General features: G+C 33.5%; 3 protein-coding genes across 3 annotated transcripts; 1 reads left to right on the forward strand and 2 right to left on the reverse strand.

The window, feature by feature from the left end:
- The first annotated feature begins 861 nt into the window (after positions 1-861).
- On the forward strand, positions 862-3,219 carry LOC111274114 (uncharacterized). Its single transcript, XM_089755215.1, has 3 exons — positions 862-1,032; positions 1,107-1,205; positions 1,425-3,219. The coding sequence occupies exons 2-3, from the start codon at positions 1,122-1,124 to the stop codon at positions 1,782-1,784; spliced, it is 444 nt and encodes a 147-aa protein (XP_089611341.1). The 5' UTR covers positions 862-1,032; positions 1,107-1,121; the 3' UTR covers positions 1,785-3,219.
- Positions 3,220-3,362: 143 nt separating this feature from the next.
- LOC111274464 (alpha/beta-Hydrolases superfamily protein) lies at positions 3,363-7,840 on the reverse strand. The gene is made up of 9 exons (XM_022859126.2): positions 7,154-7,840; positions 6,859-6,973; positions 5,708-5,744; positions 5,484-5,553; positions 5,254-5,358; positions 4,718-4,868; positions 4,376-4,458; positions 3,809-3,902; positions 3,363-3,718 (listed from the first exon to the last, which is right to left on the reverse strand). The coding sequence occupies exons 1-9, from the start codon at positions 7,182-7,184 to the stop codon at positions 3,634-3,636; spliced, it is 771 nt and encodes a 256-aa protein (XP_022714861.2). The 5' UTR covers positions 7,185-7,840; the 3' UTR covers positions 3,363-3,633.
- Positions 7,841-12,414: 4,574 nt separating this feature from the next.
- On the reverse strand, positions 12,415-15,843 carry LOC111274465 (cytochrome c oxidase subunit 5b-1, mitochondrial-like). Its single transcript, XM_022859127.2, has 6 exons — positions 15,470-15,843; positions 15,145-15,230; positions 14,914-14,967; positions 13,737-13,803; positions 13,508-13,587; positions 12,415-12,787 (listed from the first exon to the last, which is right to left on the reverse strand). The coding sequence occupies exons 1-6, from the start codon at positions 15,618-15,620 to the stop codon at positions 12,728-12,730; spliced, it is 498 nt and encodes a 165-aa protein (XP_022714862.2). The 5' UTR covers positions 15,621-15,843; the 3' UTR covers positions 12,415-12,727.
- Positions 15,844-16,353: the final 510 nt, after the last annotated feature.

The following is a 16,353-nucleotide window of genomic DNA, read 5'->3' on the forward strand; positions in this document are numbered from 1 at the left end:
TTACTTGTACATTGATATTTTTGCGTGCAAATATAGGAGGATGTTGTCGTAGCCAAATCCAATGGAGGTCATGTACCAGACAATATCGAACCTCCATGGGATTCTCAGAAAGTTTCACGTTTTGACTAGCAGACACTTCCATATGATGGGAAAAAGCCTGGTCAACAATTTGCTGACAGGGTTGAGGAACTATCCCAACGCCAAGATAGCTCAGAAGGGGAGAGGCAAGTTTACATTAATCTTTTATTTAAATTTTTTTAAATTAATTTACATTTTCACATTGCTTTCTTTCTTTTTTTGGTTATATTTGACATTGCATTCTTAGCTATGGGGTTTGTTGTATTCAGGAAGAGGGAAACATACACAGATGAGAGTGGGTTCTGTAAACTATGCAACTCAATAGGTCCGAATGTTTGAAACTGTAAGTTCACATGGTATAGGAATAGAGAATTTGTTAAGGCTCAAAGTGGTAGCTTGAATATGTTGAGGGACGTATATGCTTATTTGATTATTGACTTGCACAGTGAAAAAGCAAAAAGATGTTTTAAGGAACTTGAACTGTTTCAACGTATTTTGCATACGTCCTTGTCAACATGAGAATGTTCAGATGCTTCCACTTACTTGAATGCCAAGCCAGGCAAACATCTAACCAAGGAATTTCTGGAAACTCCTACTAAGATCTTACTTTCATTGCTAAAGTAAACTGGAGTACATCTGTTCAGTTTCTTCATGACACCCAGACAAGCCCTAACTGGAAAAAGGGTTTATTAATTAAATGTTTTCCTTCTGAATGAAAGCAATTTAAGAACAAATTGCATTTGACATGACTTAACAACACCTTCAAATTTTTTGGCATGATAAAAGAGGAGGTATATTTGCAGTCTGTTTCAGCTTTGTTCTTTGTCATTGGCAGTTAACACGCCTGAATATGAGGATGATGTTCTTGATGTTCGAGAAAAAATTGAATTGCGTAACCCTCTTGCATTCGCTCCAACAATTGTTAAGCAAACCAGTGATTTTCCAAATATTGCGGTAATACCTTCTAGAATCTTACTTTTTCTTTAAAATTGTGTAATTCAAAGTATTTGACATGAGAAACTTTGCAGGATGATAGAAACTCGATGAACCCTTCCTCATCCAGGCATAAAAGAGGATGCAATTGCAAGAAGTCAAAGTGCCTAAAAAAGTATTGTGATTGCCATCGGGTATGTTTTAACTTGGTAGCTCCATGTGTGATGCTTTTTTTCTTTCTTCTTTTTCCTTTCATTTGACAACTATCTCGCTCTTTCTGGCCGCTTTAATCATAATTTCATATCTAAGCTGGTGCAGCGTGGAGCTTTAAGAACTAAAATTTAAATGGCTGTTATCTTGTTCCTTTTCTCTTCTGATGAAAAGTGGAGTTTAACTTTGTTAAGATGATACAGGGTAGGAAGTCGCTTACCTCTTATCATTCTGACTGCACAAGTATGCTCCTTTATTTTAGGCCGAAGTTGGATGCTCTGATGGATGCGGCTGTGTGGATTGTGACAATTCTTTTGGAAAGAAGTCAGGTTACTTCTAATATAATGTCTACATCGTTTGTTATTTTTTTCAATCAAAGATTGCATTCAGGCTATGAAGTAATTTTCATTAACCCCTGCTGGTTGATGAGCACCCAGCAGCTTAAAATTGTGTCTGAATCATTGTGTATTGAGATGGAGAAAATGAATGCCCTCGAGCTCTTTCAGATAGACTTTTGGGGTGTCTCCTTCAAGACACTGAACCTTAAGTACTTATTTCCCTGATTCGATTGTTGAATCAGTTGTGATTTTTTGGCACACTAAAAAAATGTGCAAAAGTTCTTACTGACGTAATTATACCAGATATTGTTCAATTGATGTCAAATATGTGAGGAGCTGACACCGGTAGTGTCATCATCATGCTTGCATACATGTATTATATGCCCTTTTTTTTAATTATTAACTTACTCTACCATGCTGGAGCTACAGAATCAATACTTCAGAGAGTGAAAAAATGAAACTCTCATGAGAAGCTGAATACGGCGGAGGTTATGTCCGATGGAATCAAGGGTGGGACAGCAAATCAGTTCTCACCAATAAACCATTTGTCTGTTGTCACAGTGCCTTTTTTGACATCACCAATATGGGGGACTTCCAAAATGTCTCACAGGCTCAATCACAGAAAGGAAGTGACCTCCAGTTGTCACCTGGTTACTCCAATTGGTTCTCTTCTGCCTTGACTCCTACACAAGCATTTGCAAGCAAGGTGTCACATGAATTGGGTTCTAGTAGTGCGCTCTGTGACATAATGGAAGATGCTTCACCAGACATCCTCACGGAAAATTCCAACCCCACCAACACAGTGAAATCTGGCTCACCAAATCATAAACGTGTGTCTCCTCCACAGCTTAGTCCACAAAGTGGTATTTTGCAGGCTGTGCCTTCTTTCCCACTTCTTACACCATCCTGTAACTCTGAAGACCGTATGAATCAAACTAAAAATGATCATCAAGGTAGCAGTCATGACTAGTGAATGGAATGCATAGAGTAGGGTTAACTCATCATTTTGTTATTTTGATGGACTTTGCAAGTAATTGGTAGATATAGGTTTCTCACAGAAAGCTAAGTACCCGATCAAGATTTTACTGCTTTTGTCAGTGACATGCCAAGAAACTGCTTAAATATGTAGCTGAGCATAGCCCTTTATATTGCAAAGAGCGCTACGAGTTTCAATGCTGACAGAGGTGATAGTTCTTGGCCTTTTCTAGCAGTGTTAGTCAAGTTCTTTAGTGTTGCAATTATTTGATGAAATAATGCATGTAGTTACTAACTGTAAAAAGATTCATAGATTTCAAATAGGTTTGCAGCACTAGATCCATCAAAGTCTTGTAGTCCTGCGAATGGATTTTACTCTAATCCATTATCTTTGGTGGTCAGAATGTTTCCTTTACTTCTTATGGTTCCTCTTTAATAGACATGGTAATAACATGCGGCTACTTTATATTGATGGCTGCTTTTTTTTTTTTTTTTTCTTTTCTGTATATAGGCATCTACTCACTTTCTTAGCAAAATTTATCAAGTAAACGCCTTCTTTCTCCTCTATTATTCATCAACTTTTGATCGGAAGAGTCCATCGGAAAAATCAATTGGGATGTGTAGATCAAGCAGATGCTCTTCTTATGGTCTGTCATGTCTTGCAACTCAGTTCCAATTGTCTCATTGGTCTGAAAAACATGTAGAAACCTTCACCTCTTATAAATTACTGGACATCAACAACACCTTAAACTGATTCATAATTACTAGACAAAGCTTGAATGGATGCTGATAGGCTACAAAGGAAAACAAATGAAGATAGAAGCCAAATGCCACTAATTCAAACATCATATTAACTAATACCAAAATGCTTTGAAAGTACAATAAACTAGGCTATTACGATCCACATCCTACATTCAAAATGAAAAACACATCCGAAACTTTATTTTGAGGGCTAATTCAACTATACCATATACCCAACAACCCGTTTTGTTTACTACCTACTTGTACATATGCAGTTTTCTCTCCTTTTCTGCCATTATTGTTTCCCTGTTCTTTTTTCCTCCACTAGCTCAAAGTAAAAACTGATCCTGTGCTACATTTAGCGGGACCCCTCAAGTCCCAGCCTTGATGTAAGCCAATGGCAGATCTCATCCATCTCTTTAGGGACTGTGTAATGACCAATCCTGCACAGTCAAATCAAAACTTAAAATGCTGCATGGTCTGTCAATTAACAAAGAGCTAATTACTGCTATTGTAAAAGCCTAAATAGTTACCCTTCATAGGTTTTAAAAGTGAGGTTCTGAAATCCTGCTGTACTCAAGGAATGGGCAGATTTTTCTCCATATTTGTAGGGGACAACGTCATCACCTGCAATAAGATTATAAGAGGATCAGTTTGGTGGACTAAACATGAAAATTTTCTCATACATGTTGAAGTAAGAGTTGTAATCAGAAAGTTAATAATAAAGCGTTTTCCTGATAGCCTTTGAACTATGAGGGAAACAATGTGTCCACTTGTCTGTCAACATTTTGAGTTTTGTTAACCGGAACATCTTTCCAAGCAGATTTTGAATAAGAACATGTTATGTATTTTATTCAAATTGTCATTGCTTAATATGGAAGATTCATAGTTCATGCGTAATATGACAGAGCAGGACTTTCATGTTTTCAAGCCTATTTAACCTATCAGTGATTAGATCCAAAAAGACTCTTTGGTGAGGCTTTGACAGAAAAAAGTGCACAAGTTGATATTTACAGTTTTGGAGACTAAAGTATATTAAGGTGTATCCCAAAAGAAAAGTAAGTTGCAATATTTGCTTAAAAAAGACAAAAGATACATACAAGTTCCATGGCTAAGCAAAATTGGCAAGGATGCAGCACGCCTCACAGTTTCATGTGATACTTCGATTTTGTTCTTTAAGCCCCTGCAAGGCAACACCTTTAATGAGTAAGTAGATGAAAAATTTTCCAAAATTTAAAGGTATTCAATTATTTTGTTATCGCAGGCAGAGAGTAAAACAAAACTGCTGGGTGAATCCCCTGTATTAGATTCTTCTGAATCACTATATCATGATGATTCCTAACAAAACTAATCTCATGTTCGCATGGCAAAGAAGTATATATGAAACATGAAAGAGTATACAGGTGAGTTTGTTAGCAAATTAATTCTGAATGATGCCATACCTTGAACCTGGAAGCCATCCACTTAATCCAATAACTGCCCTTAGGTTGGTGGAGTATGGGTTTCCATTTCCATACCTTCCCAAAGCACATGCAGTCGCAGAGTAGAGGGCCATTGCAGCACCCATGCTAAAGCCTCCAATACCCACCTTAACTGTCAAAAGGGAACTGATATGATAGTAAGTTTTACATTTAGATTTATCTGGAGATGGACACTACTTAAAAGATCTACTTATATATAGCCTTGATGTTCTATAAATTTAATAAAATAAATCATATCGAGGATGGCACAAAGAGTAAAAGGGAAAAAATGCACAGGGATTGCCTATTTCAGTAGTAATAAAAGTTTATTTCTAACTCAAGGCTAAACTTTATTCAGTGATTAAGAATGGAGAAATTGGTAAAAACTAAACCACAACTTAATTTGCATATGTAGATATGAAATTCAAGTTTAAGCATTTTATTTAGTTATTGTTGAAAATAAATTTATGTTTAAATCTTGTATGGTAATTTATTTTCATAATAAAGCTTTAAAATACCATCAGATGGCTCAGCTGACAACAAGTTTGCAATATGTGCCGCTGAAGCATCTAAGCCCTCCCAATCATCTGGACCATCTTCTGAAAGCTCACCAACATCAAACCCTGATGCAAGCAATTTTAATGATTCTATCAGTGTCAAAGCATTCACATGACTTTAGTTACAGGATACTAGAAATGTGAGATATACAATTTCATAAACCAGATGATAGAACCAAAAATTTTCTTACATGCAGTGCAAGGAAATCCTCCAAGTATAGCCACAGGACGAGTAGGAGCAGTTGGGCAAATCCATTTTATCTGAAATATAGAGAATCAAGAGAATTATGTGAGAATCATGGATGACAAAACTGGAATGGCATAGTTCAACTAAAATCTTAGGTATTGGGGGATAAAGCAATATGAGTATCAGAAATAATGCAAGTTAAAAGTAATTTAAGAAAAGCATCCTTACATTTGGCAGAGGAAGACTTTCCAAGAGCTGGGACCAGCTGCAACAAAATAGGAATGAAAATGAGGATTAAAAAGCCTTTTTTTTATAGTTAACTTCATGTTTCCAACATAAAGATAAGGAGAAGTGCAAGTTTTTATTGTCAGCTACACATGAAAATGCAACTGCAGCCAGAGCTTCTATAATTCCATTAGTGAGATAACCACTATGTAACAGATACTGGGATCAAGCAGTTAAGTGAGAGCAGCCAGCATCCCAAAGCCAAAACTGCAAGTTTGGCAGACTTGTCCATGCAGGGTGATCAAGAGTTAAAACCAGTTTTACCTTGAATCTAGAATTTGTGCTTTACTGCTTTGGGATTTAAGTAAAGAATTCTAGAACCACCCATAACATAATACTAAACAAAAATGAATATCCCTTGCCAAAAGGTAAAAATAATGTTTTGTTAATTTGGCAGTTGCAGCAAGTTAATTTGTGGTCCCCTATCTATGAACATGGAATATACTCTTTTCACATTTTAATGCTTCCCAAATCGAGCTTAACATCAGATGAGACAAAAGGAAGAATAATTTACTGAATATTATTTCACAGCTGCACTGCTTTCTCCATCGAACTTATTCCAATAAAGAGTACAAGGAAAAGAAAACAACTCAACAGTGAAAATCATAGTATGATATGGACCACTTACTATAAAACATGCCAAGATGTTGACATTCGGATCAAACAACTTTCTTTTTCTTCTTTAATGATTCAGAAAGTCCATTCTACTGTTACAGGATTTCTACTTAAACTTAAAATACAGAAGGATAGAATTAAACTTTATCCACAGTTCTCAGCAAGTTAGGGATAAGATTAAATCCAGAGTAAACAGTTCTTGAGTTCACATGCGGAATAGTGATTGTCTCCATTCAATGAATGAAGTTCAGTGAGAAAGTGGTCGACAACTAGGTTGTACCATATGCATATGAACTTTTATTCTAAAGTTTCCATATAAACTCGACTCTAAAGAACACATATTATCAGCACTATGACAAAATCCTAATTTGTAATTATCATGTTTCTTCATCAGATTGTTGTTAGCAATAAAGTGATAGATGCAAGAGTTGACAAATCCAAAGAAGCAACTGACAAATTACAGGAACAAGAAGCAATACCTTGAGCCATTGTCACCGAGGCCATGAAGCCAGACTATGGTTGCCTGGTGTTTTCCTTTTGGTCGAACCACATGTGTCCTTCCAAAGTCAAATGTCCTTCTAGCAGTTCGACTACCTAAAAATCAACAACAATGAAGTTCAACTATCAATATAGGTCAAGTTGAAAGAAGATAAACATTACTAGAAACCTTATAAATGAATCAAAATAGCATCATCAATCCCTATATCTGACAGCAATAGTAAAGTTAAAGAAGTTGAAATGAGAAAAGGAGTAAGCATAAAGATAGCAACAAACCAGAGCCGACAGTACGATGAGAGTAGCTCATGTTTTGTTTTCCCAGTTAAGAAACTGCACTAAACAGGCAACTGTATGGCAAGGAATGAGAAGAGGTGATACAATGAAGAAAACACAGAAGGGTATTGTCTATTTATAACCAGAGGGGCAATGTGGAAATGGAATAAAACAGGTGAATATTGTGTGCAACAGGCTACTCATTGAGCCTAAAATTGCCTAGAAAACTCAAAAAGGAGGGAGAGAGAGGCATCCTTGAAAAGGAAGGGGTAAAGACAATGACAAAAGCAAAAAATCTTTTCAATAGAGAGAATCCAAGCAGAGCAGAGCACCATCATCCATCCCTTAATAGAGATTAGCAACATAGAGAGAATCTATGCTTGTGGTCAGTGGCCAAAAATTAAAGCAAAGCCCCGAGCAACAACTCACCAGAATATTACTGAAAACGAGAAAAGAATAATCTGAATTTGAAAAAGATAATATCTTTGCTCAATCATTTGTTTATGAATTCTTTGATGATTTGATTGATACCCATTAAGCAGAAAGCTTAGAAGTTTCAACTTTTATACACCCTTACAAATTTTTGGTATAATTGAAATATACTGAAAGGACTCAAAGACAGAATGAAGCTCAGTTCTTTTTATTTTCTCTTTACTCAATAAACTTCGACTTCTTATTAGTAGATACACATGTATACATTCATACAATTACTATTAAAATATTTATAAAGAAAAAAGTTTCTTTTTTTTGGATTTTATTAAAGGTTACCAACCTGGATTTCTTATGCGGAAGAGACAGCAGAAAAAGCATATGGCCTTTTTTTCTCTCCTGGCATCCTCTTTCTTCCTTTCCTGCTTCCCACTATAATTTTTGGCTGCTCAATTCGCACCATAAAAGTTTTGTTTGTTTATATTCATGGGGAACATCATAAGTATTAAGCACATAGGAAGTCAAAACTACATCTCATTTTTGATTCTTTGCTAGATATTCAGCTGACAATATTACCCTTACTTTTAATCCCCTTAGATTTAAGGTTAGTATCATTGCTTGCAACCTTAAAGGCCAAAAAGCCTATCCCAAGCAAAAAAGAAAAAAAAATACCGGTACTACTGATTTGCAGAGTTGCAGACCCACCATTTTTGCTGGTCTCATGTTCATTCAGGTCAGTGTCTCTGAGCCCATATTATTCCATCACTATGTACCTATAAAATGCAGCTTTAATGCAGCACGCTTCCAAAGAAAATTCTGTTTTTGTGATGCATTTTTATCCAATCCTTACTTGTCATATATGCACTCAGCTTAATTATCATCTTCAGGCTGTCATTCATGCCTTCTAGCTGTAGTGTTCAATAGCCAAAAATGCCTTTATGAAAACTTTGCACAGATACAAATAAAAAAGCGAACTCTATATATTTAACTGGTTGACTAAGGGGAAAATACTGCTGACATGGCAAGCGATGATTGGTTACTGTGTTGAATGGTGGCATCTGATTAACCTTTAGGTCAGCTTTTCAGTAATTTTTTCCATCCTTTCTGGGAGAAAAACTTGGTGCAACTTTTTCATTGTCAACTGCTCCTTTACCCTACCACACACTCACTTTGGGCAAGAATCAATCAATAAGTATATCTAGATAACTGAAAACAACATATGCTGTTGGCACTACCCCTGAGTGTGGCCTAATTTATTACTGATATATACTAGAAAATGCACTAGCCAATTTGTGTCAATAAAATTATATTAATATTACTTGATGTGAAAAGCTGAAATTCTTTCAAATGGATTACTATTGACAAAGAGAATAGTTCCAGCTAGCTCAAGTACCAATCCTTTTTTTTTCTCCTTGTTTGATTCATCTGCAAAGCTGGCTCCCAAAATGCAGTGAAAAATGAAAGGTATTTTGATTCTGCAGAAAAAAAACCAAGGATTTTAACATCGCACATTATGAATAAAGTGTTAGGCAATGGGAAGCTGGTGCTGCTCAAGTATTGACTAGGAAATTTTTTTTGAAACCATGCAGAGAATAGCTATAGGTTTCCTATAACTTTCATTTTCAGTGAAAAATAAACTAATGAGTGAATGTGGGTTAAAGATGAAGGTACATAATTAATTAATATATAAAAAAAAAAAAAAATACAAGTGGTGATCCTTGTTTTGTTACATTGATGGAAAAGACTGGTCATTTGAATCATCTCACAGATGGTGGAGACTTGAGAGTGTAGCATTGATTCAACACTTATTGGAGATTAAAAAAAAAGTGAAAAACAAATATTTATAGGGTGACAAATTTGCAAATTGCAACAAATTGTATGTTAAGAAGGAGAAATTTTATTTTAATGGTAACTCTTCTCTTACTTGGAAATAAAGGAAATTTTATTTCTTATATATTTTTTGAAATAAAAACTTATTTGAATACAAATTAAAGAATAAAAATTTATTTGGATAAAATAAAATTATAGGAGGTTATTTTAAAAAAATAAAATAGTTAGTAGATTTTTTTAGTAATTTAGCTATCAAAATTCAATGATTAGAGATGAAATTTACTTGAAATTATTTTCCCCATATTAATGTAATATACTACTGTAAAGTCGGACGAAAAAACTTACATAAAGATTTTTAGGTGAAATTTATGAATTTTTTCTTAAAAATGATTTAAAAAAAATTAATAAAAAATCTGAACTTATAAATTGATGGAATTCAATATGAAGATAAATAACGCGTATAAAATTATTAAAAATGTTATTTATAATTTAAATTTAAGCGATAATTATTTAATGATAAAACTTATGTCAATATTTTTACTAAAAATATCTATTTAAAAAATATATCATTTTTTTTTTCAAATTTTACACATCTGATTTATATAATGATATATTTAAATTTATTGATTTAGTTTTTAATTTTATTTAATTGTTTCTAGTAAAAATTTTAACAAATTTCATTAAGAAACCTCATCTAAATCTTTACCCAAAACTGTATTGCTCAAAACATGAGCAAAATAAATTCTTCTATATGAAAGACATTAAATGTTAATTAAACTCAGACATTTGAATAAAGTTTAAGCATATAATAATGTCTCTAGAGATTAAAAAAAAGCTGGTTCTCATGCATGAACTAGACAATTAGGAAACATATAGAAGGTATAGGTAGGGTTTCTTTCTTGTCTTTAATATGTACATTTTGCAAATGGAAATAATTTAATTAGTGAATATTGTAGTTAAAGATTAGTGATTGAAGGAACAAACAAGCTTGCAAGTCCAAGTGACTATTCTTCCTGGATATGTTTTAAAATGATATTCTTACAGAACATTTAAGACATTTGATAATTTTGAATCTTTTGATAACAAAATAATATCTACAATCTAAAATTTAACTTATTTTATTCATATATTTATTTTTAAAAGTAACATTCAATAAATTTAAATTCAAATTTTAACACGTACAATTTTTTTTTAATCTTCAAGACTTTGTACAAAAAAAAATTAATACCAAAAGTTTTCTTCCTTTTTCTTTTAATATGAAAATAAGTAGGTCTTTTAAATTATGATTTAATGTGATTTTTTTTACCTTTCATTCAATCGATCCTAGAGTTATAAGATATAAGATTTAGTTTGTTATTATTGTTATCGAACGAAAACAAGTAAGTCTTTTACATGTGAATTAACAGATAAAATTAGTGCTTATGCCTTGGGAAATTTCATTATTCTTTTTTCTGCATATTGCAGTTAATCTCTTGTAATGTGTATTAAGATCTTAGTTGTATTTTATTTAAACAACTATAGTATTAAAAAAACTACTATTTTTATATACCATATTTTTCATTATTTTTCATATAATTGTTTCTCTAATAACTACTCTTTTTAGCTTATAAGTAGAGATCCAAATATTTCATTCTAAGATTGATACATGACAAACTTATGGTTTAAGAGAAAGAAAAGGAGCTGTGGCGTAATCCCCAGGCCCTTAGAAATTTTTGAGGAAAACAAAATATATATATTCGAGAGGCTGCTATGCTATTCCATCTGGCTTTTTGTTGCGGATTCCAATTTCCAAGGCCCCTACAAACTTAGATGTCTTTTTTTTTTTATTATTCATGAAACCATGAACGAAGCAGATTTGCCATGTGGAAGAACCCCTTAAAAAAGATAGAATATGGAGAGAGAGAGCGAGAGATATAAAGGTAAGGAGATTGTGTTGTTTTCTTTCTATTTGTTCAGTATATATTTTCCCACGTTCCTTGAGATTATGTGTATTCCCTGTTAATGGTATGGAAATGACAGAAATATGTTCCATCTCTTTTTCTTTTTTTCTCCTTTCTCAGCAACAAATGGTGAGCATATTAGGTTGTGAATGTGACCCAACACTCAATAGTTTTCTGGATGAATCTAAATCCAAATCTTATTGATACCAAATATTGCCGGAAAAGCTTTCCAAAATTTGGTGTAAATTTGATGGACAATAACATTTCGTGGAGTTAACAAGTAAAAAAAAAAAAATGCGGTTTCAGTTAAGCTCTTGGGAATGGAACAAAGGTGGCTGAACGTGGAAATATCCCTGCTCTGCATGCATTTGTCTCATAATTATTGGTAAGAATTTGATGGGAATTTTGAATCTATTCTCGTTTTTTGCGTTAACCCTTTCTAGTTTTCAGCAAACCCATAATAGCTATTGGGGATTGCTTGATTTGTAATCTTCAGGGAAACAAGATCCGTGAGAAAAAACGTTTAGAACACACCTTCCACAGAATATATCAGTTTTCCTTCTTTTTTTTGGGTGGGGGGAGGGGGGGGGGGGGGTCCTAGAATATATATACATACCACTTTCTTGATGTTTCATTTTCTTCCTGTCCTTGTTTTTGGCTTCGATTTGTTGTTTTTAGCTAGAAATTGTGCATGCTTTTACTTTAAAAAGAGGACAATAATCAAGCAAATGTATTGGTGATCTGATCTCCAAAATTTTTACACCAGGTTTTTGTTGAAGAGAAGAAAACCGGGAACAATAATAAATAAAAAATAAAAAACTAATATGTACTTCAAGTTGTTTGATAGAAGAAGCAATTCTTTTCTCTTTCCATTTCAATAACGACTCAAATTTATTGGTCTTACTTTGTTAATGGTCCACATTTATCATTCATCATTAATATTTCAACTGATTCGATTTTGATTTTATCAACGTAGTTTAAATTTTGACCATCTGGTGTCGATACTAATGAATCTAAATGTCATGAAACCATAGCAAAATATCGGTTTAATTATAGTAAGATTCCTTCAAAACTTAACACCAGGAAGTTTCATTTCATGAAAGAATAGAAAGGTAACAGTGGATTATTTGGCTTGGCAATGCATTGAAGTTAACCTAAGAAGATCCATAGTTCAAAAAGATGACCAACACCCTCTGTCTAAATTGCTACAAAAAATAAAATCTCAAACGTTGCCAGAGCAACAGCCATAAGAACCAAAGGCCGATAAAAACCAAACAAGACATAATGCTTTTTGAACGTTTGAAGGTGCACTGTATACCGGACATCATTCCATCACCTTCTGCAATTTTATTCCAAGAGGAAAAATTGAAAGTTTCAATTAATGATGATCATCGTCACCATGTCCGTCGGGAGGTCCTCCAGGTCCCACAACTTCCAGCTGCCGAACATCAACAGAAATAATTAGGAAAATCCTACAATGCCTTAGTCAACATAGTTCTATTGCTGTACAGGTTTAAAAAAAAAAGGCTGGAATGGTAAGAATGCCACTTTAATTCATTTTATCTAATTGCGTTACAGGGCAATAGACTAAGGGAATGGGATGAGACAACCTTAAAGTTTCCAGAACTCAACTTTGTCATAGCATTATGGCCTCAACCTTAAACATTTCATGTTCACCTAAAATCAGACTTTGGTCTTTGGTACGTCCTTCAAGGATGTTCTAGAAAATTTTAAAATATCTTACAGCTTATACATTTGCAACTCAATCTAATAGATGATTGTTAGTTGCATTCACTGATCACATTTACAGAGTTAAAGATGAAGTAACCAGAACCAAGTTGAACAACAAAACATCCATTTACCTAAGCTATTTATTGTACAAACTGATTATTCAATCATGGTCTTGACTAGAGCCTACGAGGCTTGCCTGAGAATAAACTAATACTATTTATTTGTTCCACAATGCCCTAGATCATTATCAATTAATTCAAATCTTCAGAGTTTTTAGTGATTCCATGTATGGGTTAACAGAAATAATAAGCTGGATGTGGATCCAATGAATGGAAAGAAATTGACATTTTAGATGTGAGCTCATGTACGTCATCTCAAGGCTAGGATATAAGGAGTGAACGTTTTCTAATACAAGATATCCACTTACCACAAAATACTGTGAGCAAACTGGGCATTCATGTGGCTTGCCTTTTTCCAGCCAAAACCAGACAACATCATGCTCATCCTCTGCAATTTTTAAAATAGGCAAATCAAATGAACTTGAGTATTAGTTCAAGCAGAATGACTCAATTTTGTATAAAACTGAGAAAAAGCATACAAGAACCACAGTTGGAACTTAGAAAAGCAGAAACAGAGAATTGATGAAAGAAACTTACCGCCTTCACCTCCTGGGCATCCAACTATTCTCTTGTCATAGTAGGACTTGATGACCGCAGGAGCTTCCTACAACCAGATAAAATGACTTCTACCATCAAAAGTCAAGTCACGACATCTCTTATGATTTCATAAAGGTCAATATTTCCAGTTTCTAGCAGGAAAAACATATTTTCACCATAAATAGAGGTCCAAACTCAAAACGATAAATTTTAAAAAGAAGATTATTAGTTAGCCATGATTCAACATAAATGGATAAAACATTGCAGTACATCAATATAGCCAAAAAAACATTGCCTTCAAAACTTTAATAGATTCAGAAAACAAAATATCGTGTAGAAACAAATTTTTTTTCCGCACCTTGTGTGATATCTATAATATTCTAGTTCTCCAAAAAGAGATAGAACTATGATCTAGGAAGCAAATTAAGCCATACCATAGTAATGATGCTGAAAACTAAAACATTAACACCCCATATCTGGCACATGTATTGTCACCATTCCATGGAAGGTCAAGGTTCACAGTTCAGCATCCCCTCCCCTCCCTCAGGCCTAGTCTACCAGTGACCAGAGGCCCACAAGTGAGAGGAGCTGAAGAAAGAATGAAGGAAAAAAAGAACCCCTTGCATGAGGAAAATTAAACCTAAAGGCTCATATAAGTTATGTAAAAGATTGCTAATATTCATTACTCAAATCCAAAAATGAATTAAAAGCCCAAAGATAACACAAATGCTAACAAAAATCTCGAACAATCACTAGGCAATTCCAACTAGTTAATAACATTGAATAGAGATTTAGCAACAGTACCAAATAATGCACCTGGTAACATCTTTTGGTACATATTTACTTATATTATGAAACATCAGATAAAAAGTCCAAGGATAAAAGATTGTTACAGAATATATCAATATCAGCTAAAAGGTAAACCACTTAAATAGAATTATACTAAATTCCAAGTAGTTGAAGCCGTATATAAATTACACACAAACAGAACAAAGGAACGAATGCAAATAAAACATAGTAGTAAATTATAGCAAAAGAAAAGAAAAAAAAAAGGGCTAAAATTTTCAGTATTTCAAACACCATCTGTCATTGATTCCATATAAGATGATACCCACATGGTCAAATATGAGTTCTCCAATTGTAATAGTCTGTGAAAGACATTGCAATTCGTACTAACCTTTGTGCCAAAAGGACCCACAGGATTGTTAAAATCTTCAAGGATTTTCTTTCCCTAAACAAAATAAAGCAAAAAAGAAGAATCAGAATAAGAAAGCAACGGCCTTTAAATTTAGCCATAATGCTTACAACAATATAGTGGACAATTTGAATCTTCAATAGCAGAAAAGTAACATAACAAGAAATTTCTCATATTTTAAAACCAAACAGAGAGCGGCAGAGGAAAAATCACCTCAAGCTCAAAGTCAAGCTCCTCGCGCTCATGACCAGTGGCGATAGGCATTACATCCTCAACCCTCTTCTTCACAGCAGTATCCGCTACACAACCCAAACCAATCGAAATCAAAAACACGAAATCACTATCGGATACGCCAACAACAACATTCTTTTGAAATAAAAACTAAGCCTAACTTTAACCTCTTCTAATTTCGAAGCACATTAATCAATGACCTAAAATATTCATGGAGAAATAAATGAACAGTTAAAAGACTATCTAGGGATAAAAAGCTTGAAATCAAAACGATTCGTTGACGAGGATCTAAGGAAATTAGGGTTACCTGAGTCGGATGAGAAGCGGAGAGTCAGGAGAGAAGCGGAAGGGGATGGAGAAATGTGAGATTTGAAACGAAGCAGCACCGTTTTAGAAGCGGATTCGCATGGAGCTGTGGCTAGGGTTTTGAGCTGTGAAGTCACTAGCCTTCTCCACATATTTCTGAATTAAAAGATTTTAGGGTTTTTGTATTTTTGCTGATCTCAGGTCACGCCCCGGCCTTTTTTGAAGACGATCAAAAAATGCAATTTCGTTCTTTTTTCTTGGTTTTGGCTCAGTCTATTTGTTTTTCAGTGAAAAAAGGTAGGGAAATGTTGCGAAATGAGGTTTCAAAAAGAATGGGGAGCCGCCGACGATGATTGATGAGGTACATTTTGGCACGTGTCAATTTGTTTCACGTGCGAACTTTATGGAAGTTTTGGATTTTGACTGCGCTTCGAGTGGTGAGGTTCAGTTGGGGCAACAAGTCGACACCTCAGAGGTGGTAACTGTCTGAATCGAATCCTGTTTATTTTAGTATTTTTTAATATTATATAATATATAAATTTTTAAAATTTAATTTAATTTGAATTAAAATCAAATTTTTATATGATTTGATTTAAATTAAATTTTATTTATTTGATTCTGTTTATTGATTTTTAAAATTTATATATTATTTTAATATAAAATTTTAATATATTTAAGTAAATTTGATATAAATTATTTTTTTATTTTATAAAAATTTAAAATATGTCTAATTAAAATATATATATAATTTTATTCGATTCAATTTTTTTATTTTTTATTTTTTGATTCAAAATTCAAACTAAATTTAATATATATATATTTAATTTTTAAATTTAATTTGAATTGAATAAAACAAAAATTATTCAACATGAACCAAATATTATA

Source organism: Durio zibethinus, chromosome 26, assembly GCF_047325235.1.
Source record: "Durio zibethinus cultivar Kanyao isolate XHJ-2024 chromosome 26, ASM4732523v1, whole genome shotgun sequence".
Classification (NCBI taxonomy): domain Eukaryota; kingdom Viridiplantae; phylum Streptophyta; class Magnoliopsida; order Malvales; family Malvaceae; genus Durio; species Durio zibethinus.

Coding starts and splice junctions, on each gene's coding strand:
- LOC111274114 (XM_089755215.1), top strand. CDS start 1,122: ATGAACCCTTCCTCATCCAGGCATAAAAGAGGATGCAATTGCAAGAAG. Junction 1,206..1,424: donor AGTATTGTGATTGCCATCGG/GTATGTTTTAAC, acceptor AAGATGATACAG/GGTAGGAAGTCGCTTACCTC.
- LOC111274464 (XM_022859126.2), bottom strand. CDS start 7,184: ATGAGCTACTCTCATCGTACTGTCGGCTCTG. Junction 3,903..4,375: donor TTTGCTTAGCCATGGAACTT/GTATGTATCTTT, acceptor ATCTTATTGCAG/GTGATGACGTTGTCCCCTAC. Junction 3,719..3,808: donor ACTTTTAAAACCTATGAAGG/GTAACTATTTAG, acceptor TTGACTGTGCAG/GATTGGTCATTACACAGTCC.
- LOC111274465 (XM_022859127.2), bottom strand. CDS start 15,620: ATGTGGAGAAGGCTAGTGACTTCACAGCTCAAAACCCTAGCCACAGCT. Junction 13,588..13,736: donor ATGCCCAGGAGGTGAAGGCG/GTAAGTTTCTTT, acceptor TAAAAATTGCAG/AGGATGAGCATGATGTTGTC. Junction 12,788..13,507: donor TTTGCTCACAGTATTTTGTG/GTAAGTGGATAT, acceptor GATGTTCGGCAG/CTGGAAGTTGTGGGACCTGG.